The sequence below is a fragment of the Barbus barbus genome, assembly GCF_936440315.1.
Source record: "Barbus barbus genome assembly, chromosome: 28".
NCBI classification, from domain to species: domain Eukaryota; kingdom Metazoa; phylum Chordata; class Actinopteri; order Cypriniformes; family Cyprinidae; genus Barbus; species Barbus barbus.
Genome location: NC_136756.1, coordinates 22,847,518 through 22,872,599, shown reverse-complemented (window position 1 = coordinate 22,872,599; position 25,082 = coordinate 22,847,518). Strand labels below are relative to the sequence as shown.

General features: G+C 38.3%; 3 protein-coding genes across 4 annotated transcripts in view; 1 reads left to right on the top strand and 2 right to left on the bottom strand.

Annotated features, from left to right (window-relative positions):
- The first annotated feature begins 97 nt into the window (after positions 1-97).
- Positions 98-6,179, top strand: LOC306847852 (uncharacterized protein). Its single transcript, XM_079382040.1, has 7 exons — positions 98-197; positions 1,727-3,876; positions 4,027-4,165; positions 4,341-4,436; positions 5,069-5,233; positions 5,418-5,527; positions 5,678-6,179. Exons 1-7 carry the CDS (start codon positions 123-125, stop codon positions 5,784-5,786), a joined length of 2,844 nt encoding a protein of 947 aa, XP_079238166.1. The 5' UTR covers positions 98-122; the 3' UTR covers positions 5,787-6,179.
- Positions 5,586-22,070, bottom strand: LOC306847854 (spermatogenesis-associated protein 6-like). 2 transcript variants are annotated; one of them, XM_079382042.1, is made up of 13 exons: positions 21,939-22,048; positions 21,123-21,260; positions 20,989-21,037; positions 20,840-20,881; positions 20,247-20,371; positions 19,952-20,032; positions 17,654-17,905; positions 16,683-16,800; positions 15,636-15,676; positions 15,427-15,533; positions 13,671-13,767; positions 12,794-12,888; positions 5,586-6,364 (listed from the first exon to the last, which is right to left on the bottom strand). In XM_079382042.1, exons 1-13 carry the CDS (start codon positions 22,026-22,028, stop codon positions 6,181-6,183), a joined length of 1,419 nt encoding a protein of 472 aa, XP_079238168.1. In that variant the 5' UTR covers positions 22,029-22,048; the 3' UTR covers positions 5,586-6,180. The 2 variants fall into 2 exon arrangements, with proteins under 2 accessions (XP_079238168.1, XP_079238169.1); XM_079382043.1 differs by having other exon boundaries at positions 6,028-6,364; positions 21,216-21,260; positions 21,939-22,070.
- Positions 22,071-23,422: 1,352 nt separating this feature from the next.
- Positions 23,423-25,082, bottom strand: part of LOC306848087 (cytosolic carboxypeptidase 6-like) — a 330,953-nt gene continuing 329,293 nt past the window's right edge. The window contains exon 13 of the mRNA XM_079382424.1: positions 23,423-24,025. Within this exon, the coding sequence (XP_079238550.1) occupies positions 23,929-24,025 (97 nt within the window). The 3' untranslated portion in view covers positions 23,423-23,928. The remainder of the gene's footprint in view (positions 24,026-25,082) is intronic.

The window sequence follows — 25,082 nt, the reverse complement described above, 5'->3', positions numbered from 1 at the left end:
TGCATTAATAGTGTCAAGACAGAAATCCATATCATTATTTGCAACTCACCCAACGCTTTCCTGCATCCGGAGAACGCGTCTCGCAAGCGGAAGTGCATCCAACGTCATCATATAGTGGCAAGATGGTAGCCACCAGGAGAGGAACACGCGTGGGCTCCCCTATGAAAAATTCTAGCGATGAAAACTCTGGAGCCACGGTATGTAGGATGCTTAGGTAGCAGGTAGTCTATATATTCTCCGGAAGCGCAAATGTGTGCTTGTAATTGCAGTGTTGTATGTATTTTCGTGAAAAAATTAGTCACCGCGTGTGTTCAAACATGCCCGAGCTACTCACTAACAAATCACGTTCGTATTCAAAAAGATAATGTTGTCCGTTCGTATTTTTATGTCGTCAGTTCTGATTTCAACCTCGACTTGAGAGTTATGTAAATAAGACAGTCGTAGGCTGCACGTGTAGCTTTGGGCGGTATCACCATGTGTAATAACTTACTCCTCTGTTATGCACAGCATCATGCCATCCCCACCATATATGTATACATAAATTATAATTATATTAGGTTTCTATAAAGCGTCATATGGTCATGTGTTTTGGGTGAATTTTAAGTAATTTCATCCTTTCGGACTAAGCACGTGGCAGTATTTGTCATTAGATTCTAGCATTAATTCTATAACGAGTACAACTGTCAGTTTATGAAATGCTAAAACATTGCAGTCTTGGTGGGAAAGACAACATAACCCAGATTTGGTGTGATAACTTAAATATTTTAAAAGTTAATTAATAAAGCCTTATGCAACCTTTAAATTATCAATGGTCAGTCCATCAGTGATGCCTACTTTTATTTCTGTCATGATAGGTTTAATTTTATTGTATAAATAAAGATTGAATAAGTAAAGCCAACTTTTGACTGACCGTGTATGATTAGAATTTAACTTATTTAAAAGTGTTTAATTTGAACAAATTATTAAACATTAAAATATATATGTATTTAAAATATATTTAATGACTCCCTCATAAATAATTCACTTGTTTTATTACTGGATTAACAGTGATTTTGAACAAAATCTCTTGAAAGAATAATTCAATGACAAATACATTTTTAACAGTCACCAACTTCTGTTACACCAACTGAAGAACCTGAAGAAGTAAAGGTCAAATCGACACAAACGTTATTTAAAACGCCAATGACTTTCAAAAGGGGAATTGCTCTATTTTGATTGTTGCCTCAGGCGTCAATGTTTAGGCCAGGGGTGCCCAACCATGATTCTGGCGATCGACTGTCCTGCAATATGTAGCTCCAACTCTAATCAAACACACCTGAAGCAACTAATTAAGTTCTTCAGGATCAGGGTTGGGCACCCCTGGTTTAGGCTATATCTGAACTATAAGCTTTCATCCCAGAATTTCTGTAAGACCAAAATAATACTGTGTAGTTTGAAAATACTTTTTGTTTGTGAAGCTGTTTTCTTACCAAAACATGGTAAATGTCTGCTCTCTATGTCAGTGGCAGTGCGAATGCAGATTTGAATGTTCCGGTATGATTTTTACAAAGGTTTAATAGACATGGGCGAATCGTTGTCATTTAAAAATGGGTGTTTGAATCAAGATTGTTTTTTTTTGTTTTTTAAACGATGACTCGTGCAGCTCTAATATCAACTCAAATGTCTGTAACATTAGCCTGATAAGGAATCCTCAAATAATCTGAAACAAATATTCTTGTTCTCACAGCAGCCTACTCCTTCGACCAGAAGAACACGGCGCAGAACGCTAATGGAGGAAAATAAGTCCCACTCTGAACTTGGAGGCGACTCCCAGCCAGATGAGCCAAAGGACGACAGTACTGCCTCTTCCTCAGTAACTAGTCCACTCAAGCGAGAAACTAGAAGATCCACACGTCTCCTTGCTGACAAAAAGGAACCAAACTCTACCAATGAAGCTGATGTGTCTGAGTCAGAGTCCTGTAGCTCTGTAGTTTCTGATGTTCAGGCGACACCCAGAACCCGACGGAGGACTGCAGTCAGGGAGAAGCCCACTGTGCAGGATGAGGCATCTGAAGTTGAATCCTGCTCATCCGAGGTGTCTGTGACCCGTTCTCGCAGAACTCCTTACAGCCTGAGGAAGCGTGTTCTGACTTCAGCGGCCACAAAGAATGATGACGATGATCCCTCAGGGGCCGAGTCCTGCAGTTCTGCTGTATCCGTCACTACAGCTATGGACACTCGTCGGATAACAAGGAGCCATCGGAAGTCTGCTGTTCCTGCCACAGAAGCAGATTCATCTGAACCAGAGTCATGCTCCTCCAGCGTTTCTGGCCTTCGTGGCTCTGTGGTCCGCAGATCTGCTCGAAACCAGAAGGTCAGACCGACTGAGCCCATCCCTTTGAACTTTGAGGAAACCACAGACACCCCTTCTCCAGTGTCCAAGAACAGAGGCCCTAGGCGCAAAACAGGAGTTGACGAGGAAAATGAGTCAGATGGATGCAAGTCTGGTCCCAGCATGAGTCCGTGGAGATCCACCAGGCGTCAACCCAAACCTGGTGAATCCGATTCAGAATCGGTAGCTACTGATGTCTGCAATTCTCAGGGGAGCCTAAGCCCTCAAAGAGGAAGGGGGACTCCTTGTAGTAGCCGAACTGGGTCTGCTAGTAGTACCTGTACGGTTCCTGTAACCAAGGTAAGAAGTAAAGTAAAAGTGAATTCTGATGTAGGTGACACAACTGCTGCTGCCATGCTTGAGGAACGGGGTGAGGAGCTTGAACCTCATCCTGAAAGTATTCCAGTACTTGATGGAGATAAAGCTGAAGACACAGTAGAACAACTGGATAGCACTGTGGTCATGGACACCAGTGAAGCTCAAGAGTGCACCATGATTGAGGAGAGAGCTGAAGATACCACTGTAGTTCTTGATCAGGATGAGCCCATCGAGATGCAGGAACCCCAGAGCATCTTGCAAGATGTTGAGGTGGTGGAAGACAGTGGAACTGAAACTCTGACATTTCAAGAAAAACCTGTGGCTGAAACTTCTGCTAAACCAACTGAAGAGCCTGGAGATGTTGCCATGGAAAATGATGAGCCAGAGTTTGTGGAGACAAGCCATGTTGTTGAAAATCAAACATGTTCTGGGCCTGTGAAGGAGGATATGGTAGAAGCTGTGGTAGAAGGTCCTAAACCAGCTGTGGTTGAGGAGGCCATTAAGGAGCAAACATGTTCTGAGCCTGTGAAGGAGAATACGATAGAAATTGTGGCAGAAGATCCTAAACCAGCTGTGGTTGAGGAGGCTATTGAGGATCAAACTTGTTCTGAGCCTGTTAAGGAGGATGAGGTAGAAACCACCCTAGAAGATCCTGTACCAACTGTGGTTGAGGAGCATGAGAACAAGGCTGAGTGTGAAAAGAAAGGTGTAATTGTTTATGAGGAAGTTAATGACACCATTAAGACAACTGAAAACGATTCTGTAACGTTGAATGACCTTGCAGGCCCTTCTACAAGCTCACACACTGAACCAAATTTGATCACCACAGAGGAAACCCCTAAGAAACCTCCACCCCAGAAAAAAATGATCAGTTTACTCGACAGCAGTGAGGATGAAGACAGTGATGATGAAGGTCTGTCTTCAGAGGAGGAAGGTTGTTCACAGAAAGCTGAGGATGTGCGGCATGAAGACGATGTGATGTGCCCTGATGGAAATCAGGAGTCAGAAAAACCAGAGGTACATGGTAACCAGCTGTTTGTCATAGACACTAAACCTGGACTACGGTCTAAGAAACCGTATGTTGATGCCAAGCAAACTGAGGAACAGGATGAGGAGGATTTTGTTGATGAGGAAGGAGATGACGATGACGAGGATTCAAAAGTGCTGTTCACTTCCAGAAAGCCTGTGTAAGTTGCTTTTTTTTTCTCCTAATGTATTGATTTTTAAATATTACATTTTTTTTAAAAATATTTTTAACTCTTCAATATATATTGACATGTGATGTTTTAATTATATTTAGTCTGAAATGTCAAACTGTTTTTTTTTTTCTCACTCAGGATACAGCTATCTAGTGCCATCGATACAGGTCTGAAAATGAAGGAACTTGGTGGTTTGTATATTAGTTTTGATGGCAACAAGCCAAAGAGTCTTTCCAACTGTTCGAAAACCCAGAAGAACCTGAACGATCCGAATGAGGTAAATAATGATAATTTATTCTAGATGAAACATTGACTATTTGTCATTTTAAATTGTAATATTCCTTTTAGTATTTTTTTATCATAAGCATTTCAAAACATGTCAAAGCATTTTGTGGAGATGTTAATGCTTATTGAAGCTAAAGAGCATGAAAAATGTTGTATTCATTTTGTAGTTGCTGAAGAAGAGTGTTATCGTTCCGGATTTTGAGAAAAAAGATGCTGTGCCACCATACAGTGAATCAAAGCATGCTGCTAAACTCAAGCGCAAGGTGGGTACGCCAGTTCATGAATAAATGGATGTTCTTACATTTTGTGTCTCCTTGAAGGAAAGCGGTTTTAGTTTTTTACTCCCAGCCAGATGAGATAACATGAAAACATATTGAAAACTTAAACTATTTTTTGAAAATTTGGGGTCAGTATGATTTTTTTTTTTTAAAGGAGTTCAATACTTTTGAGTACGAATGTGCTTGAAAACAAAGACATTTATAATTCTACAAAATAGTTCTATTTAAAAATGTATCATGGTTGCTACAAAAAAATATGTAACTGTTATATAAGTGTTTACATTAGAATGATTTCTGAAGGATCATGTGACACTGAAGACTGGAGTAACGGCTGCTGAAAATTCAGCTTTGCTATTGCAGGAATAAATTACGTTTTAAAATACATGAACATAGGAAAGTCATTTTAAATTGTAATATTTCTCAAAAATACCTTGGTGAGATAAAAACTTATAGTATGTCACTTTAAATCTTCAATACTCAAGAAATGTTTCTGGTAATAACTTATTATAGTGATAGTGTTAAACAAGTAAAGCTTGTAATTCTCATGCTTTTGATTACATCAGGGTTTTTATGAGCAATGTATTAATCTTATTTGTGCGATTATTTGTCATATGCAGGCGGAAAGAGAAAAGACAACTGGTGATGGCTGGTTCAACATGAGAGCTCCTGAATTAACAGAAGAGCTCAAAAATGACCTGAAGGCACTCAAGATGCGCTCAGCTATGGACCCAAAGCGCTTCTACAAGAAGAATGACAGAGAAGGACCTCCCAAGTACTTTCAGGTTGGTTGGGAAGTCGTTATCAGCAACAAACTTTTCCCCTGAAACAACTTTTGGGGAAAAAAAGAAAAGAGAATGGTTATCAAAATACTGACGTTGCAATTAACCGTAGGTGTACATGTTTAAAGAAAGCAGACTGGCATATTGTTCTATTCTTTAGAGTACAGTTTTGCTCTTTTTGTTTCAGGTTGGTACAGTGGTTGACAGCCCAATAGACTTTTATAGTTCAAGAATCCCTAAGAAACAAAGGAAAAGGACCATGGTGGAAGAGCTGCTTGCAGATGCAGAGTTTAGAAGGTAAGAAAGCTGTGGCTGATTTGCTTTATATGGAGTGATGAACTGTGATGAACGATTTGTATTCATGACAATGGGCTTTTATTATAGATTGTTCTCACTACTGTTTTAAATTAATTGTCATGTACTAAAATACCTATTTTCTCTTTTCAGCTATAACAAAAAGAAATATCAAGAGATCATGGCAGAAAAAGCAGCACAGGCCGCTGGCAAGATGCATAAAAAGAAGCACAAGTTCCATAAAAAGAAAATGAATAAATAATTTAAGGCAAATCAGTTTTTTTCCTCTTTCCTAAACAGGAATTGTTCAGCCTTTGTAAATATAAGGCAACTATATATATTTTCAGTGGATAATTGAAAAGGCATTTTTAAGGCTTAGAATCATATTTGCATGCAACTTAGAGTAATTGATTTTATACTTTTTAAAGAGTTTTTCTAAAATGGATTGAGATTGGCTGACTGATTACACCTCTGTGGATTCACAATAAATCCGAAGCAAGTGTACGGTTGTCTTTTTCATTTTACTAATGCTGTTATCATTATGGAAGTTAAAAGTATATAAAATCTTGTCAAATTCCCACCACCCATACTGTTTTCTTGATTTGAGTTACCAGACATATGTAAAACATTAAATGACTGATTGAATGTATCTTTGATCACGGTGTCCAGGTGCTTTGTCCACTGTGTCCCGTCTCTGATGCGTTACTGTAAAGGTTCTTGTAGATTTTGCTCAAACTGTCCTCAAATACAGCTCTGTGGGGCTTTCCCGTGTATGCAGCCGCTCTGTTAGTCCAGAATGTTCCGTTGTCTAAATGAACAGATGGTTCTCCAAGAATAAGCCTGTAGTATGGACAGGATACAATGTTTATGGAATGTCAAATTAAAACACTGTATTTTCCACTGTAAGCTCAACTATGACAAGCTCACGTTCTCAAGGCTAACTAGAAATTGCAAAAAAAAAAAAAATTACACGACTTACAGTCTTGAGTATATACAGTCTGATTTGCAGTTCTATAGCTATATCAAAATAACTATACATTCACAATTTGCATTTATATTCAAACTATATTTTCAGATTAAATTGTTTATTCACACTTTTAATTATATTCAGATGAACTTCTATACATATATTCATGATTTTAATTTACATATTCCATTGTTTATATATTCAGATTTATCCATATATTATAATAATTGTATTTGTAGTGCGCCTTTCTTGCATTCAAGGCACTATATATTGCAACTTTCATGAATCTATTCAGAATTATAAGCACATATTTACAATTCACATTTATCTATTCAGGCTTAAAACTAGCTGTTCAGATCTACTTCTATATATTGATGATTTATATTTGTATATTAAAATTTGTATCTATATATTCAGATTTTTAACTATACAGGTCCTTCTCAAAAAATTAGCATATTGTGATAAAGTTCATTATTTTCTGTAATGTACTGATAAACATTAGACTTTCATATATTTTAGATTCATTACAACACAACTGAAGTAGTTCAAGCCTTTTATTGTTTTAATATTGATGATTTTGGCATACAGCTCATGAAAACCCAAAATTCTCAAAAAATTAGCATATCATGAAAAGGTTCTCTAAACGAGCTATTAACCTAATCATCTGAATCAACTAATTAACTCTAAACACCTGCAAAAGATTCCTGAGGCTTTTAAAAACTCCCAGCCTGGTTCATTACTCAAAACCGCAATCATGGGTAAGACTGCCGACCTGACTGCTGTCCAGAAGGCCATCATTGACACCCTCAAGCAAGAGGGTAAGACACAGAAAGAAATTTCTGAACGAATAGGCTGTTCCCAGAGTGCTGTATCAAGGCACCTCAGTGGGAAGTCTGTGGGAAGGAAAAAGTGTGGCAGAAAACGCAGCACAACGAGAAGAGGTGACCGGACCCTGAGGAAGATTGTGGAGAAGGACCGATTCCAGACCTTGGGGGACCTGCGGAAGCAGTGGACTGAGTCTGGAGTAGAAACATCCAGCGCCACCGTGTACAGGCGTGTGCAGGAAATGGGCTACAGGTGCCGCATTCCCCAGGTCAAGCCACTTTTGAACCAGAAACAGCGGCAGAAGCGCCTGACCTGGGCTACAGAGAAGCAGCACTGGACTGTTGCTCAGTGGTCCAAAGTACTTTTTTCGGATGAAAGCAAATTTTGCATGTCATTCGGAAATCAAGGTGCCAGAGTCTGGAGGAAGACTGGGGAGAGGGAAATGCCAAAATGCCTGAAATCCAGTGTCAAGTACCCACAGTCAGTGATGCTGGTGTTGGTCCACTGTGTTTTATCAAGGGCAGGGTCAATGCAGCTAGCTATCAGGAGATTTTGGAGCACTTCATGCTTCCATCTGCTGAAAAGCTTTATGGAGATGAAGATTTCATTTTTCAGCACGACCTGGCACCTGTTCACAGTGCCAAAACCACTGGTAAATGGTTTACTGACCATGGTATTACTGCTCAATTGGCCTGCCAACTCTCCAGACCTGAACCCCATAGAGAATCTGTGGGATATTGTGAAGAGAAAGTTGAGAGACGCAAGACCCAACACTCTGGATGAGCTTAAGGCCGCTATCGAAGCATCCTGGGCCTCCATAACACCTCAGCAGTGCCACAGGCTGATTGCCTCCATGCCACGCCGCATTGAAGCAGTCATTTCTGCAAAAGGATTCCCGACCAAGTATTGAGTGCATAAATGAACATAATGGCCATTCTTTTATTGGTCGGATGAAATATGCTAATTTTTTGAGATAGGAATTTTGGGTTTTCATGAGCTGTATGCCAAAATCATCAATATTAAAACAATAAAAGGCTTGAACTACTTCAGTTGTGTTGTAATGAATCTAAAATATATGAAAGTCTAATGTTTATCAGTACATTACAGACAATAATTAACTTTATCACAATATGCAAATTTTTTGAGAAGGACCTGTATATTTGGATTTCCATTTATATATTCAGATGTCTAAATATTCAGATTTACATCTATATACTGGTACATCTCAAAAATTAGAATATCATGAAAATGGTCAATATTTTTTGTCACATTTCAGAAAGTGAAACCCATATATTATATAGATTCATTACACAGAGTGAAATATTTCAAGCTTTTATTGCTTTAAATTTTGATGATTATGGCTTACAGATAATGAAAACCAAAAATTCAGTGTCTCAGAAGATCAATAAAAAAAAGGATATTTTAAACAGAAATGTCAGGCTTCTGAAAAGTATGTTAATTTCTATGCACTCAATACTTGGTTGGGCCACCTTTTGCATGAATTACTGCATCAATGCGGCGTGGCATGGAGGCAATCAGCCTGTGGCACTGCTCAGGTGTAATGGAAGCCCAGGTTGCTTTGATAGCGGCCTTCAGGTCATCTGCATCGTTGGGTCTGGTTTCTCTCATCTTCCTCTTGACAATACCCCATAGATTCTCTATGGGGTTCAGGTCAGGCAAGTTTGCTGGCCAATCAAGCACAGTAACACCATGGTCATTGAACCAGCTTTCGGTACCTTTGGCAGTGTGGGCAGGTTCCAAGTCCTGCTGGAAAATGAAATCAGCATCTCCATAAAGCTTGTCAGCAGAAGGAAGCATGAAGTGCACTAAAATTTCCTGGTAGATGACTGTTGACTTCAGAAAACACAGTGGACCTTGATTTCCAAATGAAATGCAAAATTTACTTCCATCTGAAAAGAGGACTTTGGACCACTGAGCAACAGTCCAGTTCTTTTTCTCCACAGCCCAGGTAAGACGCTTCTGACGTTGTCTCTGGTTCAGAAGTGGCTTGGTATCCCTTTTCCTGAAGACGTTCGAGCATGATGACTCCTAATGCACTGACTCCAGCTTCAGTCCACTCCTTGTGAAGCTCTCCCAAGTGTTTGAATCAGCTTTCTTGACAGTATTCTCAAGCTTGCGGTCATCCCTGTTGCTTGCGTGCCTTTTCCTACCCAAATTCTTCCTTCCAGTCAACTTTGGATTTAATATGCTTTGATACAGCACTTTGTAAACAGCCACACCTTTCAGTAATGACCCTCTGTGACTTACCCTCTTTGTAGAGGGCGTCAATGTTCATCTTCTGGATAATTGCCAAGTCAGTAGTCTTCTCCATTATTGTGATTTCAAAGAACAAGAGATACCCAGAATTTATACTGTAGGGATGGTCATTAATTGAAACTCAAATGCAAATATTCTAATATTTTGAGATACTGATTTTTGACTTTCATGAGCTGTAAGCTCTATCATCAAAATTAAAACAAAAAAACTTTTGAAGTGTTTTACTTTACATGTAATGAATCTAAAATCACTTTTTTCACTTTTTGAAATAAGTTACAAGAAAAAATGAACTTTTTCACGATATTTTTTTAGCTTTACCTGTATATATTCACAATTTAAATAGATTGTATAATTACACAGATTGCATATAATTATTTCCTGTTTATACACAGCAAAAAAATAAACATCCTTATTTCTTAACATGCAAGTATTCAGATTTTTGTATTAATACAAGTTGAACAGCTGCAACATAAACTGAAAAACTTCAGATATCTGACGAACAAAAATGGAATAATGAGTCCCTGAACAAAGGGGGGTGTCAATATCTTGTCTGGCCAGTGTATGTCATTGTCATAGGCTGCATCAGATTTGCTGGTTCTTGCTGTGATTTGTGGCTCTTCAACCAAAGCACTTGCAAGTTTTAGCACAAGTCTGGGGGTGACACATGGTTAAGGACGATTAGCTGTTCTTCCTGTCTCCCTGTAGCATTGTCTTGGGTATCATACAGACAAAGACATTGCAGTTTATTTCTCAGGCCACATCTGCAGTTCTCATGCCTCCCTGCAGCAGGACTATGGCATGTTACAGTTTTTCTCAGTCACTTTGTTGTATTTCTCAGATCAGAATTGAAATTCTCTAAACTTGTACAACCTCCACATCATCTAGTCTCTTGTACACATCATAAAAGCAGTTTCTCATTCTTTTGAATAAGTTGCGATTGCTTTGGTACATTCATGCAATTGATTATGTACATTTGTCTGTGGTTTCCTACATGAAATGTTGCTACTGTCATATTGCTCAAAATGTGAAAGTGAAGTGACATACTGCCAAGTATGGTGACCCATACTCGGAATTTGTGCTCTGCATTTAACCCATCCAACGTGCACACACACAGCAGTGAACACACACCCGGAGCAGTGGGCAGCCATTTATGCTGCGGCGCCCGGGGAGCAGTTGGGGGTTTGGTGCCTTGCTCAAGGGCACCTCAGTTGTGGTATTGACTATTGAGGGTGGAGAGAGCGCTGGACAGTCACTCCCCCCACCTACAATCCCTGTCGGCCCGAGACTCGAACCCACAACCTTTGGATTACGAGTCTGACTCTCTAACCATTAGGCCACGACTATGTATTATATAGTTCTCTGTGTAGAGAAACACCCCTCAAAACATCCAGTCATTAGCTCATTGTATGAGTCATTAAATGCAAAATGGTTGATCTAGTTTTCATAAACTTCCAAGCATATTTTCTACACATTTATTTTAGTCTTTTTGTAAATCTGCCAAAAATTGTGCAGGTGAATTTTGACCTCAATGAAGAGCAGTGTTGGGGTAACGAATTACAAGTAACGTGAGTTACGTAATCAGATTACTTTTTTTTCAAGTAACTTGTAAAGTAAAACATTACTTTTTAATTTGCAGCCAAATATTGGGAGATCGACCGTATCCGAGTTACCTTTAAAAATAAATTCCCCATTTATTGACTGACAGTTCTCCTGTCCCCATGTTGGGAGAAATCGGAAGTGCAGAGGCGTTGTGTGCGCTGTAGTTCTAGACTAAATGTGAATGTGCATTAATTCATCCCACTACGCGAAAAAAAAAAAAAAAAGATTTAGTATTCATCAAAATGAATTAAAACAGTGAAATGTAATGTATGACGCAAACCTGCACTAATTAAATGTTAAATAACATGTATCCAATCCCATTTTATTAACCAATGTCTTTGCTGCTGACCTTTGATGATCCAGTTCAACCATACTAAGCAAAAGTGACTTCAGATCGATATTGGGAGATCGACCGTATCCTCAATAATTCAAACATTTTACAGTAAAACAGTGTCTTCAATCAATATCCTACATACAATAATGTGTAAATTTGTACTTTTGAAATGGATATATGGCATACATAAGAAGTGCAGCCTACAGTAACTGTCATCCAAACTGTTGCCATAGTTTATATCAGGTAATACTAACAGAGTGCACTGTTATATAGACAACATGACTAAGCTTCTTGTTTGTGAACAATGACACAAGGATTTTCATTCTGATGACAGTGATATACTTTGAGAGATGAACTAAATATTTTACAAGTTACAGGCCTTTGCAGGTAATCCATTGTGTGGTGCTGTTTGTACAAATTGTTTTGATAAATGCACATACTTCTTTACAAATACTAAGGATGATTCGAGAAATGCACCAAAGCGACTGAGAAACACTGTAACACAGGTGAGCAGAGACCCTGGGCATCTATCTTCTGCTATTTTTCAAGAGTCTTACTGCTCTTACTGTTATTGTAAGGCATTGTAACTGATCGTGTGTAAATTTAGCAAAATTATCTTTAAGATACAGCATCCTGAAAAAGGGATGGAAATATATATATATATATATATATATATATATATATATGTGTGTGTGTGTGTGTGTGTATTTATATATACATAATAAATATAAACAGTGCACTGTGACCCTGATAAATGATAAATGTGACCCTGGACAACAAAACCAATAAATTTTTGGAAACAGATTTATACTTCATCTGAAGGCTGAATAAATATTAAAAAAACTAAATATTGAGAAAATCATCTTTAAAGTTGTCCAAATGAAGGTCTTAGCAATGCATATTACTAATCAAAAATTAAGTTTTGATATATTTATGGTAAGAAATTTACAAAATATTTTCCTGGAACATGATCTTTACTTAATATCCAAATGATTTTTAGCATAAAAGAAAAATCTATAATTTTGACCCATACAATGTATTTTTGGCTATTGCTACAAATATACCCCAGCGACTTAAGACTGGTTTTACGGTCCAGGGTCACATAGGTTATATAAACAAAAACGTTTATTTTGGATGCGATTAATCTCGATTAATCATTTGACAGCATGTTTGATATATGTGTATATAAAATATTCCCAAATAAATATTCTTTAAACTTTCATTTAAACATGAAATCCTAAACTGTTTGAAATGAGGCGATGATTACCTGTCCTGTGGTAGCCGGCTGTCAATCACTGAGTCACGGTGGGTGGAAACATGTGAATTCTGTCTGACCCCCTCCTCCTCCTCACTCTCTTCATCCTGACGACAACACACACACACACTTTAGTCATGAAAATATTCAAATCATTATCACTAAATAATGCAATAAACCAATGTTTAATTATAATATGATGAAATTTGCACAAAGATATACAGCGTTGCCGAATATCCCAAACTAATTATTTATTTTCCAAAATCTGCTAATGCAATAAGAGTGAAACTCTCATAAAAGCAAATCCTTTGAACTGCTTGATTAAAACCCTTAAAAATAAATCCCAGTCCTTCTCTCTTTTTAACTCTGGAGTGGATTACACAGTTCCCTTCTCGAATTGGGCTTCAGCCACGCAGCGCTTGGCACCCAACTGTGCCACTGTGGCATCTCTTCTCTCTCTTCTATCTGTAAAAGATGAGCCTGTAACGACAGCCGTCAGCCTGCAGACCTGAACATGCGCTCCTTTTTTCCTCTAAGGGAGGATTTGGGGAAGCTTTAGAGTAATTAGAACTCTTTCGCTTTTCTTTCACGTCAGGGTGTTCTAGCGAAACACGGCGTGGGCGGTGATGCGTTTAAGCGGCCCACGACTCGAGCGAACAGAAAGAATGAGCACGTAAGGTGATTACCTCGTTCACTTCCTGGAAGACAGTGGCGGCACATCCTGACACAATGGATGTGAAGAACACAAGAGCGCTTGACAGAATCAATGGAGGACGTTTGAAACACTGACATGTGCCGTAATGAGTGTTTTGGAGATTGCTTTTGCATGGGTTAACGTGCGCATTAAATGACAGCATTACATGCAGTTGCGATCTCAGGCGAGACGTACAAAAGAAAGCTTGCAGCGGGGTCCGTGGATGTTTAGGATTCTCTGCACTCGTTTGTGGATCTCCTCTGAGTGTGAGGGACTGGATGAACTCTGGAACCTGCAGGAAATGGAAAACAACAGGACTGTAAATACAAATCAAAGGGACAAAAGTATTTAACTATATGAAAAATATGAAAAATAAAGTCTTGGAATTTCACAAGAAAATCTATTACCAAGAACTGGTTAGAGGCAACAACTATAATGAATTTGCACAAACTAATATTTACTGTATTATTATTAAATTTTTATTTTTTTTAAATGTATATATAAGAATATGTATTAAATGTACATACAAATCATGCTTCACATATTGCATATATTGTATATATCTAAGAAAAAAAAAACCAAATGCTGAAATAAAAACCAACAATACCAGCTCAAACCACTAGTCTGTGCTATCACCCTTACATTGGAGCTCTGTCATCTTGGGAAATACGACTTGTACATTTCAGACCAGTTAAATCATGAAGTTAAATCACAAATGCACATACAGAGACATTTATCTCCAGCCCTGTAGCAAATGCTGATATTTTCTTTTTATGCATCTAAATATGCCACAAGAGAGAAGCTCAGATGAGGAATTACCCAAGCATTTGAGCTTGTGTCCTTGGATTTACAATATTAAAACCTGTGTGTATAAACTAGCAATATATTATTAACGCACTGAGCCTGTTAAAAAGATAGAGGAAGAGAATTAATTCGAATCTTTATTAAAAGGAATTTAGAGGTAAAAAGACAGATCTGTACGAAAGGTCATGCATCACTGTGGTTCTTTATCTTTAACGGCCGTAACGCTGGTCATCTTTATAATTACCATACAAGAAGGCCAGAGAGGGCCAGCCTGAACTTTAGAAACATTGTTTCTTTCACTCCACCCATCAGCAGCACAAAAAGACGTGCCTGATCTCTCATTGTGCGAATCTGCGGAGCGAGCCTTAATCTCCGGGCCTGTGACTCCGGTCATGCTTTCAATTGAGAGAATAGCATCACACATTTCCCACTATTTACTCTAAAGACTTAGATTGTCTATTGATTTTAAATGTTTGCTCATGCCCCTGCGGAAAAGGCGCCGGCGGTAGAGAGACTAGCAAACAAACAAACAAACATTTGCCGGTTTCGCAGCCGATGTTCAGATCAATGACAAGGGTCTCTCGGAATTTATTAAACTGTGCGTCGGGTCAAACGCATTAGATCTCACTGAAACCCAATCAATAGCATTTCCCCTTGTTTTCTTAGCAGCTTCCCCCCCCCTTCTCATAAGTAATGAACAAACATGACCAAACATCAGATTCTGTCATTTGAAGGCGAGGCAGTAAATTCATCTTGTCTGTTGTGTGTGATCACAATATAGATTTGTGGAATGGACGCTCTGTTTACTGGGCTTTGTTTTTATGAGCCGCAAATTTAGTCAATACCACATAATTGGAAATTCATAGGAAAAGGACGAAGGGGTAGCACTTTTAGTTTTGCTCACTGCACGTTTGTAGGTTCGAGAAAAATGCATTTCATAAAATATGGATTTTAGGAAAAGCACAAGCATGACATATAATAAACAAATGGAAGGATAAGTAAGTATAATGCTTCTGTATGTTAGTCCTAATGAAAAAACAAATCAATCCAATCACAGAATCGAGCAGTATGAGAAGAACAAAGATGGTCTGGTGTTAAATCGCTTTGCAGCAAACGTAGTAAATTCAGTATAGGATATTAAACGTACCGTTCTCTCAGGGAAGAGCGGGTAAGGACTGGACTCTGATCTCTGAACGTGCTGGACACAGGGGTGGAGTGATCTTTGGGGGAACTTCTGGCCGCTTGCATGGATGCCTTCCCAAGAGATATAGTGGAGAAAACAGTGTCAGGATAGGCAAGGATTCCTTCACATTCATTAATCTTTAATCAGTTCAAACCAAGCACTTTGTAACGTACATGTGAGGGCTTTGATCTGAAACTTCCAAGGAGAGAGGGATCTAATGGGAAAATATGGGAAAATGCATCTGATAATACTTTATGATCAGTAATTGACTGAAATACTCAAAAGGATTTAAAAGGTTAGCTCAACCAAAAATGAAAATCATTTAAAATCACCAACATGTTGCTCCAACCTGACTTCTTTTCCTCTGCAGAAAACATACGAAGCTACACTACTGTTCAAAAGTTTGGGGTTGGTAAGATTTTTTAAAGAAGTTAAATGCTCACTAAGACATGCCCCCTAGTTCTAGACTAAAATGTAAGTCTGAGCTGTTTCAACTGAAATAAACTTGCACTGACTGATCTTAAAACATGTCAGTGCCATTGTTTTGTCTTTAGATACACACCAATAATGTTTTTTTTTTTCTCCAAAGGCACTTTTATAAAATTACTTAAATGTCCTAATTGAACAATGGCCTAATCCTGTCCTGTCTGTGAAACCGGGCCTTCATTTATTTGATCAAAACAGTAAATTATTGTGAACTATTATTGCACTTTAAAATTGTTTTCTAATTTAGTATATTTTAAAATGTAATTTATTCCTGTGATAGAGGAGCTGGATTTTCAGAGGTCATTACTACAGTCATCAGTGTCCCATGATCCTTCAGAAATCATGCCAGTATGCTAATTTGGTGCTCAAGAGACATTTATTGCTATTAATGTTGAAAAACAATTACGCTGTTTAATATTTTTGTGGAAACTGATGGTTTTTTTCAGGATTCTTTGGCAAATATAAAGTTGAAAAAATATTATTTGAAATACAAACCTTTCATAACACTTTTTTACTGCCACTTTTTGATTAATTTAATGTGTCCTAGCTGAGTATTAATAAAAAGTATTCATTTCTTTTCTTTTGAACAGTAGTGTCTTTTCAAGATGTTTTTGTCCATACCATACAAGTCAGTCAGCTCCAAAACAACACTCCATTTTTCATACAGGTTTGGAGGGACATGAGGATGAATAAATGCACAAATAGATATGTAAACACACAAATATCATAGTGACCTGTGTGGTCTGTGGTGTAGCTCCGTGATTGCAGACGAAGGGGGCTTCTTTTAGGAGAAGACTGAGATGTAAGACACATGGAGGTTTCCATCAACGACGTGTTTGGGCTTCGGGGCACCTGCAAACAGAAGATGCAATCAGCTACGTTGCCCATTAAAAGATAAATACTTGCTCATCTCTGATTTACCAGGTGAAGCGACGTGCATCAACACTCCATTGACACACAGAGCATTGATTATTCAAATTAATTTGACTTTCATTTCAGACTTAATCACTTTTCTAGGAAGGTGAAAATGAGGAGAGAAACTTCAGAGGGAAGTTACTCAGACTCAAGTGTCTGTGTATAAACTCAACTCTCAGACTTCAATTAGTCCATTCCAACTTCATTTAAATAGTAAAGTGACCAAGCGAGTTAATGAAACGAGCTATTTAGTTTTCATGCAAAACAAGTGTGCCGACTTTAAACACACATAAACTGAACGGGCTAATCTGCTGAAATAAGAGGGAAGAATTTGCTAATCGCGGTCTGACTCTTAATTACCTAGGTTAATTGTAGCCTGGGGATTTTCTTTGAAAAGGCAACCCACTTTTTAAAAGGCCTGTGACAGAAAATGCCATGATGATATCAGACACAAATCCAAAAGCTGCCTTTTATACCGTGACAGCTTTGATATTTGCACCCCAGGATGTACTGTTGTTTTAGAAAACATGGAAAAGAAACAACAGGGAGAATTTATGCTTTTACTTCAGTCACGAAAACGAGTAAAGATTATGACACGGCTGTCTGTCTCCTGTAATCAACGCCCTCAGAGAAGAAATACTACAATTCACCTGTCAATCTTAAAAATAAGTGCACACGTTACTAACATGCAGTTGACCTGAGCTAATGTTCCGTGTCACAGTGATCATTAATCAAAGATGAAAAGTACACAAACTCTGCTTGTATTGTTTCATCAGTCAATCTGACCCACCACGAACGGAGCCTGAGGGACCGTCTCTTTTTTAAATGTGTAGGGCCCCAGTTTGAGCTGGCTGAGTCGTTGTCTGGCCTCCTCAGACAGCTGGCACATCTTGCGGTGGGTGTAGGGTGAAGGAGCACGGCTTTGGGATGCCACCGTTGGCTTATTGTATCCACAGGATGGCGCTGTGTCTGGCTTCTTCTTCTTCGAGTTTGCAGGGCAAGTTCTCACACTATAAGGCTTAGTTGAGGAACGACCACATGACTGGATAGGAACAAAGACTTCACTGAATTACTCACTGAATAGAATTCATAGTTGCAGTGTTATCATTAACTGAAATTAAAACTAAAACTATTACAAAAATGTTTGTGGTAATGGAATAAAATAGAAATATTTCATGAAACTACAACTACAAAAAGTACTACAATTACTAAAATGGAAAAAAATAAATTGAAGATAAATAGAAATATTAAAAATGAGAATATAGGTGCATCAAACTACGCACATCAAACTAAATGTAACAAATGTCAACTAAAATTAAAGAAAATAAATGCTTAATAAATTAATATTTCAAAAATATTAATAAATACTACTATATACATAAATAATACTGAAATAACACATGAAACATGGTCAAAAATTATATTTTCTATATAATATTTCAAAACGTCCAGAAGCTCAGAGGCAACAGAAAAATAACTACATTTGGTGAAGAAAATGTCAAGGGAATACCATATGGGTGGTCGCTAAGGTGCTCTATATGTTTATTAGCATGTTGCAACACAGTTGCTAAGGTGTTGTGAGGTGGCTATTCAAGTCCGTAGCACAGTTAAACATTAGTGTTTAATACTTAGGGTAAGAGGTTTGTTCAAATCTCTTACTATAAGCAATAATAACAGCGATGCCTTCGCAAGCACAAGTAATATTAATGCATGTCCTCTGTGTGTTTGGAAACAATGGCTATTTTTCTGTCTGTTGCCAGTAGTAACGCAGAAATGACACTTTTCACCTTTGAAATAAAAAGGGAAAAGAAGATCCCAGAGGAAGAGAGTATAAGGTCATGCTTTATTGTAGTGATATTGCGAACGTCTTTCTGTTCGTACGGTGCTAATCCACTAATTTCCTTGTTATGTACACATGTAACCTGATGTAAACCTTTCCTCAGTGTTCCAATCTCACCTTTGCAGGCAAATGACTTCAATAACTCTAATCTCAGCTAACATAATTCTGAGCCCCAATAACTCTGTTCCTGCAGGCGCTGCCTGGGTAAATACGTTTTTTAAAATGTTAATTGCATTTGATGGCCGGTCTCAACCTAATATGATAATGGCATTACATGGATGTAAAAAAACAATGATAATTTAAATGCTAATTGGAACATCCTGGCATATTAAGTCATTTTTAAAAAGCAGAGAAAGAAAAAAGTAAATCCTGATAGCGATTGCCGTTTGAAGAGTCGAGATTTAATGAAATTAAACTAAGTGGCTTTTTCTCCTTTTATTCTTCTCTCCCTCTCTCTCTCTTCTTCCTTTTTCTTTGGACGGAGGGACAAAGAGGCCGTTTTAAAGCAGGAGTCGAGCTTGTCTGATGTGATTAGTGGCTCGGCTGGTGTTGGTAATGGGAGATAAAGCCGGATGTCCTTGAAACAACAAAGCCAGCACCACAAGTAGCTTATTAAACAAGAAACAAGCGCCGTTCAAATGCATGCAAATCACGCCGAGAAAGCCCGCTTTACAGAATGCCGTGTCAAGTCCGAACTAGAGACATCCACAAAGGGAGGACTCACACATGAAACGGGCCCGACGAGACGGTCAACAGCAGAAGCCGTCTAACGAGGGTCTGAGAAACTTGACATGAAGGATGCGGACTCAATCAGCGATTCTAAACGGACCGAGAGGTCTGCGAGCAAGTAATGGAAGAAACAAATTGGACCGGTCGAGTACAACTGATCCTTGTAGAAACGAGCCAATTCTCTGTAATTACCTGCATGGTAAAAAGAACATCCTGAAAGGGGGCGTGAGGCCACTAGAAGGACAGCAGAAAGTGGCACAGATGGCAACAGACAGTTTGATTGACAGGGAGACCATCGTACTCCCACGTACAGCTAAAAACCCTCCGTTTGATCCTTTCCAGTTAAAGCTCAGTGTTGCTTTTCATTTAGCATCACAAATAATTGCTCTGTCCAAAACATAATGAGCAGAAGCCAGACGCCTTCAAAGGCAGCTGCCTATGTAGGCAGCGCACTAGCTTTTGGAACGGAGCAAATACCAGCTGCAATATAATGGCAATAACAAAAGCTCCGAGACTCACAGACATGGCAGGCTGACCATGTTTCACATCACACTCCTCAATAATAGACGTCGTTGAAAACTCCACTTTGGGAGAGATTCCCTGAGGGAACGAGACAGGAGAGATAGAGAGCAGAAAAAAACATCACAAAACTTTCGAATGATGAAAAGACAGAGGGCAAATGCAGATAACAACACTCTTGGCAGATCAATTTACCAAAACAATCTACGTCTTCAAGCAAATAGCAGGAAAATGGGACCAGCTTTTAAGATGCATCAGAGATATGACAAAAACGCTGAGAGGAAGACACACGCACGGGGAAAGAGATGGATCTCTTCATCAGAATCTCTCTCTCTGGGCCGGGGCTTCTGGGAGTCAAACGAGGGCCTGGATACAGAAACTCCCGGGTGTCTTCTTCAAACGTGGCCAGGATCTCACCCTCTGCACAGTCAAATTCAAATAAAAAAAATAATACATGATGGAACGGTCAATTATGTCCGTTTTTCTTAACAGCTCTGGGTAATCAAGTTGTTTCGGGCTAATAAAGCTGTTTCTTTGCGTTTTAAAGCAATAACGCAACAGGAACGAATGAGTGTCAGATTATGTGCAAAAAAAAATAAAAAATCTCAGGCAAAGAGACCTTCATTGAAAGCAGCGTGATTTATGCACACTGTAATGAGTGCGCTCGGTCCAATAATGTATGTATTCCCCTGCTGATGTTGGTTAATTTTTTAAATTGTACTAGCCGGTCTGAGAATTTGGCCATTGCGTCAACAGCAAAAGCTGGAGCCTTCAATCAAAGCTGAGCTCAAATGTAATGTTTTCAGTTTACAGCGCTATGTTGGAGAACTCAATCTACAGCCTCGAATATCTGTCAGTGTTACAGCTGGAATGGATGTGAGATCTTACCTGGAGGAACAAGCTGAATGAGCTCTAAAGATGTTGTATCATCTGCAGCGGAGGGAAAAAAAAACATGATGGAAAGGTATATAAGTTTATTGATCTGAGGTTTATGAAAGAACACAGGACAAACTGAAGTCAGCCCAAAGGATTCTTACTTTCCAGATGCTCAGCTACAGCACCCGGGTCAACTGCTCCCACAAAGGTCTGTCGAAGAGAATGGGACAGGAAACAAAAGAAATCAGATAGTAAGATAGCATGCGTCACAGGTTGAAATGAATCAAAGGCTTACCTTCACAAACACCATTTTTTCATGCAGCAGCAGAGGAAAAACTGGAGGAACACACTTGGACTTCTGATACTGGCCCATTATCTGAACACTCACATAAATGTCTTCTTGGGATGGTAACACCACCCCTGGACAAGTTATCTATAGGAGGAAAAACATTAACAAGAGGGCATCTTACACTATATTTTAAATGATCTTTCATGTACAATGCTACTCCTTTGAGCTTTCTATTCATCAAAAAATCCTGAAAAAAAGTATCACAACTGCTGAAATGTTTCTTGAGCACCAAATCAGCATATTACACTAAACATGTAATGGATGAAGAAAATGTAGTTTTGCCACATTTTAAAACATTAAAATAGAAAACAGTTATTTTAAATTGCAATAACGGTTCACAAAATTACTGTTTTTAGTCTATTTTTATTCAAATAAATGCAGATTTGAAAAATCTCAATATGAAAAAAAAATCATAATCTAACTTCTAATTTACAAAAACCTACATATTAATTAATATCCATGATTTACATTCCACATTTTCTTGCCTATCTCCGAATGAAAAGCAACTACTTCCTCTTCCTTGTCACACTTTAATGCTTTTAATAAACACATCGGAGGCTGGAGTGAATGCAGGAGAGTTTATAATCATGTTTCTGCTCGTTGCAGCTTTGATTGATGGCTGATGGAAATCCGTGGTACAATAGCTACGTGTTGCTAACAGTATGCTAACACGGAAACTTCTATCATAACACACGCAAACAGGAATATTTGTGTTGTTGTTGAGCGAAAAAGGCAGAATGGGACGCGGGCTGATGTACTTACACATTGGATATCCACCTCGACGGTGCATTTTAGCGCTTTTTGTCGCATTTGTGAAGCTGAAGGCTTCCTGGGCGGTGTCGGTCCGCCCATGTTTTAAACTTGGTTGCTATGACAACAGCCCAAGCGCCCACTGCTGTGAAACTGAGAGGAAATGACGACAGAATCTAAATGTAGAAATACAATTTTTTTTGTTGTTGTTTTTTTTAAAGGCGGAAGGCAGAAGTTCACCACTCTAACAATAGTCGAAAAAATAAAAAAGTTGTAAAATCTAAAATAAATAAAATATGAAAGCTAGTAGTTTTAATAAAAGTGAAATAGATTTTTTGTTTCATAAATCAAACAGATTATTTAGTTTGACTCTACAACAAAATACTGTATTGTTACAATTAGTGTTACTAATTATTAACCATAGCATACACATTTCTATATAGGACAAACAATTGTAGCATGCTGAAGAGCCAATGCAAGATTTATGTCAGCTCTGTCAAAAGTGAATCTTGTAAAGAAATAATGCACAGTTAAGAGTGTTTGGTCCTAAAAACAGCTGCTCTTCAAGTCATGAGGGGCCAAGAGTGATTTGACACACGAGGACACATTCAGACACGGGAATTTGAAAAGTAATGACTATTTTTGAACACATAGGGTGAAGGGAAGTAGACATGTCTAAAAGTGGGGTGACATTAGTTCACTAAGTCTCAGTTTTAAGCTGCTTATAATGATGTTCAATAAGAATCTGCCCTCGAAGTGAACCATACCACCGCTAGTGCTGAGAGACAGACCTCACAGAGAATCACCGAGGCCAGTTAACTTGTGCACAGGAATGGACCATGTCGATGTTTAAGAAGGGAAATGCAAACAGTTCACAGCAGCCTAAGGGCAATTAGGATGTGTTTGTGGCAGCGAGGTGAGCCAAGCATAAGGGACTAATGGTTCGAGGCTCTGGTTAAAATGACAGCGCAGTGGGGAGGTGAGGCTCTCCATAAGCACAAAGGCTTTTAGGTATGACAGCGCCATTACTTGTGTGTGTGTGTGTGTGTGTGTGTATGTTTGTCGAGATTCTGCAGATGGATGTGTTTTCTCATTCACATTAGCTCTCGCCATCTTCTCTTCTACCATCTAAACTGCAAGTCATTTGTTTTTGCCTTTTCTGACTGATTGCCTCAGTTATTCCGAATGACTGGCCTGAAAAATACATGCTGCTTTTCACACTTCTTGACTGATAGCTTGAGCCATTCAGTATTTTAGCCCCCTCACACTGTGTTCTGTGTGTGGACAGATCAGACATTGTTTGGAGACGCTGTGTTACAGGCTTAACAGACTCTGTATTAGAGTACTTTGGTGAACAGCAGACAATGTGTTGATGCTTATTGCCTCGAGACTATGATGAGGGGATTAATATGCATTGTTTTTTTAACAGCATTTCAAAATTACTTCTGCTGGAGTTCAATATAAGTACTTAATAAGACACTGGAAAGCCATTTTTTATCAAACACTTTATTAGAAGTAAATTTATGAACAAAGCATGAATATAATAAAACATTACAGGTCAATTGCTTTTTATTTAAGCAATTTTCAAACATTCAGGTTTGACTAAACAACTCAAGATGACTATCAATTAAAGAATTCATAAAAGTAATCAGTTTATCAGAATGAGTACAGCTGTGTGAAATACAATTTCTGTACTGATAATAGGCAACTCCAAATGCAAGGCAAAGAAAGTAGTTGGTATTCAACAAAGCACCGAAAAAGCAATAAATGTAGCAGGTGGGATAAATTTACAGTTGATGTTTTCTCTGTGCAATATCTCACAAGTGAGAATTAATACAGAATACTTATTCACAGTCGTTGAGTCCTATCAGCACATAAAAACTTAGACAACAAATATCTGGTGGATTGCTGTGGGCTGATATGAAAACGTAATTTGCTTAGTGGACCATAGTTCACAACGTCTCACTCGAGGATGTGGAACTGTACAGTATTCCCTGTGTTTTTAGTAATCCCTGACTCTGTGGGGTTTTCTGTCACTTCTCACCTTCCCATTTCCAGCACTGTTTCCTTGATGACTGGTGGATGTTCCATCTAAAGGGCTGAAAGACATAAAGGATGTTTCTTAGTGGAGCTTTGTCAGAATCAGAAGTTCAGGGTTAGATGAGCCACCCCTTGTTTTGAGACAATTATACAGAAAATAAAGCATGTGACAGTACTTGCAAGAGTAGACAATCATCTCATTCATCTGTGAGTGCATATGGTGAAAGCAGTAAATAATATATATGTGATTTCCATATTATATGATGATTAAGAGTGGGGTTTTCTAAACAAGGTGTTTATAATAATTAAATCGTAAAAATGTCAAATTGATGTGTGACCATCAGCTGAAATTATTGAAATATTAACTTCTGTACTAAAATATTTCAGGTCAAAAAATTTGGGATGATGGAAAACAAACATTGAGATGCATTATAGATTAGATGCTCTCATAAGAGATCATCTGAACACTAAACAAAAATCTGATCTCAAGTTATCTGTTGTGTAAAGCATTTAACACATTATATGGGTTCCATTGAAAGGAAAGCTTTATTAATTATTTGTCTGTGTACTTCGGTTTAAAAAAGGTAGGGTGGGGCAAAAAAAAAAAAAAAAATTCTCCTCCAACTTCAAAATCGTCCAAGTTGTTTTACCTTTTTTTAATTGAAAAGGGCGTCTGACTTTCTTTGCACATTTGCCTTGTAAACACTGTGTTGGCACTTCCGCCTACGTCACACATCATGGAGCTAGTGCAAAATGAGCATTTGTGGTTAAAAAGTATAGATTTTTTATTTTTATTTTTTTTTAGAAAATGGCCAATCATTTTGCTAAATAAGACTCTTATTCCTTGGCTGAGATTGTGTAGAGCCCTTTGAAGCTGCATTGAAACTGCCATGGAACCTTCAACCCTTTGGGTCCCACTGAATTCCACTATATAGAGAAATATCCTGTAAATTTTTCTTCAAAAACCTTCATTTATTTTTGACTGAATAAAGAAAGACATGATGACATGGGGGTGAGTAAATCATCCTGGATGACATGGGGGGGGGGGGGGGGGGGGGGTGGTCTTATGCAAAGAGTGTCTTCTAGCAGGACTGTAATATAAACTATGTAATATTA

Excerpts from the sequence above, each read along its gene's own strand:
- LOC306847852 (XM_079382040.1), top strand. The coding sequence starts at position 123 with ATGGTAGCCACCAGGAGAGGAACACGCGTGGGCTCCCCTATGAAAAAT. Across the intron at positions 4,166-4,340 it reads ACCTGAACGATCCGAATGAG|TTGCTGAAGAAGAGTGTTAT; the intron begins GTAAATAATGAT and ends TTCATTTTGTAG. Across the intron at positions 5,234-5,417 it reads GACCTCCCAAGTACTTTCAG|GTTGGTACAGTGGTTGACAG; the intron begins GTTGGTTGGGAA and ends TTTTTGTTTCAG.
- LOC306847854 (XM_079382042.1), bottom strand. The coding sequence starts at position 22,028 with ATGGGCGGACCGACACCGCCCAGGAAGCCTTCAGCTTCACAAATGCGA. Across the intron at positions 15,677-16,682 it reads CTACACCACAGACCACACAG|ATCCCTCTCTCCTTGGAAGT; the intron begins GTCACTATGATA and ends TTTTCCCATTAG. Across the intron at positions 13,768-15,426 it reads CGCTCTTCCCTGAGAGAACG|GTTCCAGAGTTCATCCAGTC; the intron begins GTACGTTTAATA and ends CATTTCCTGCAG.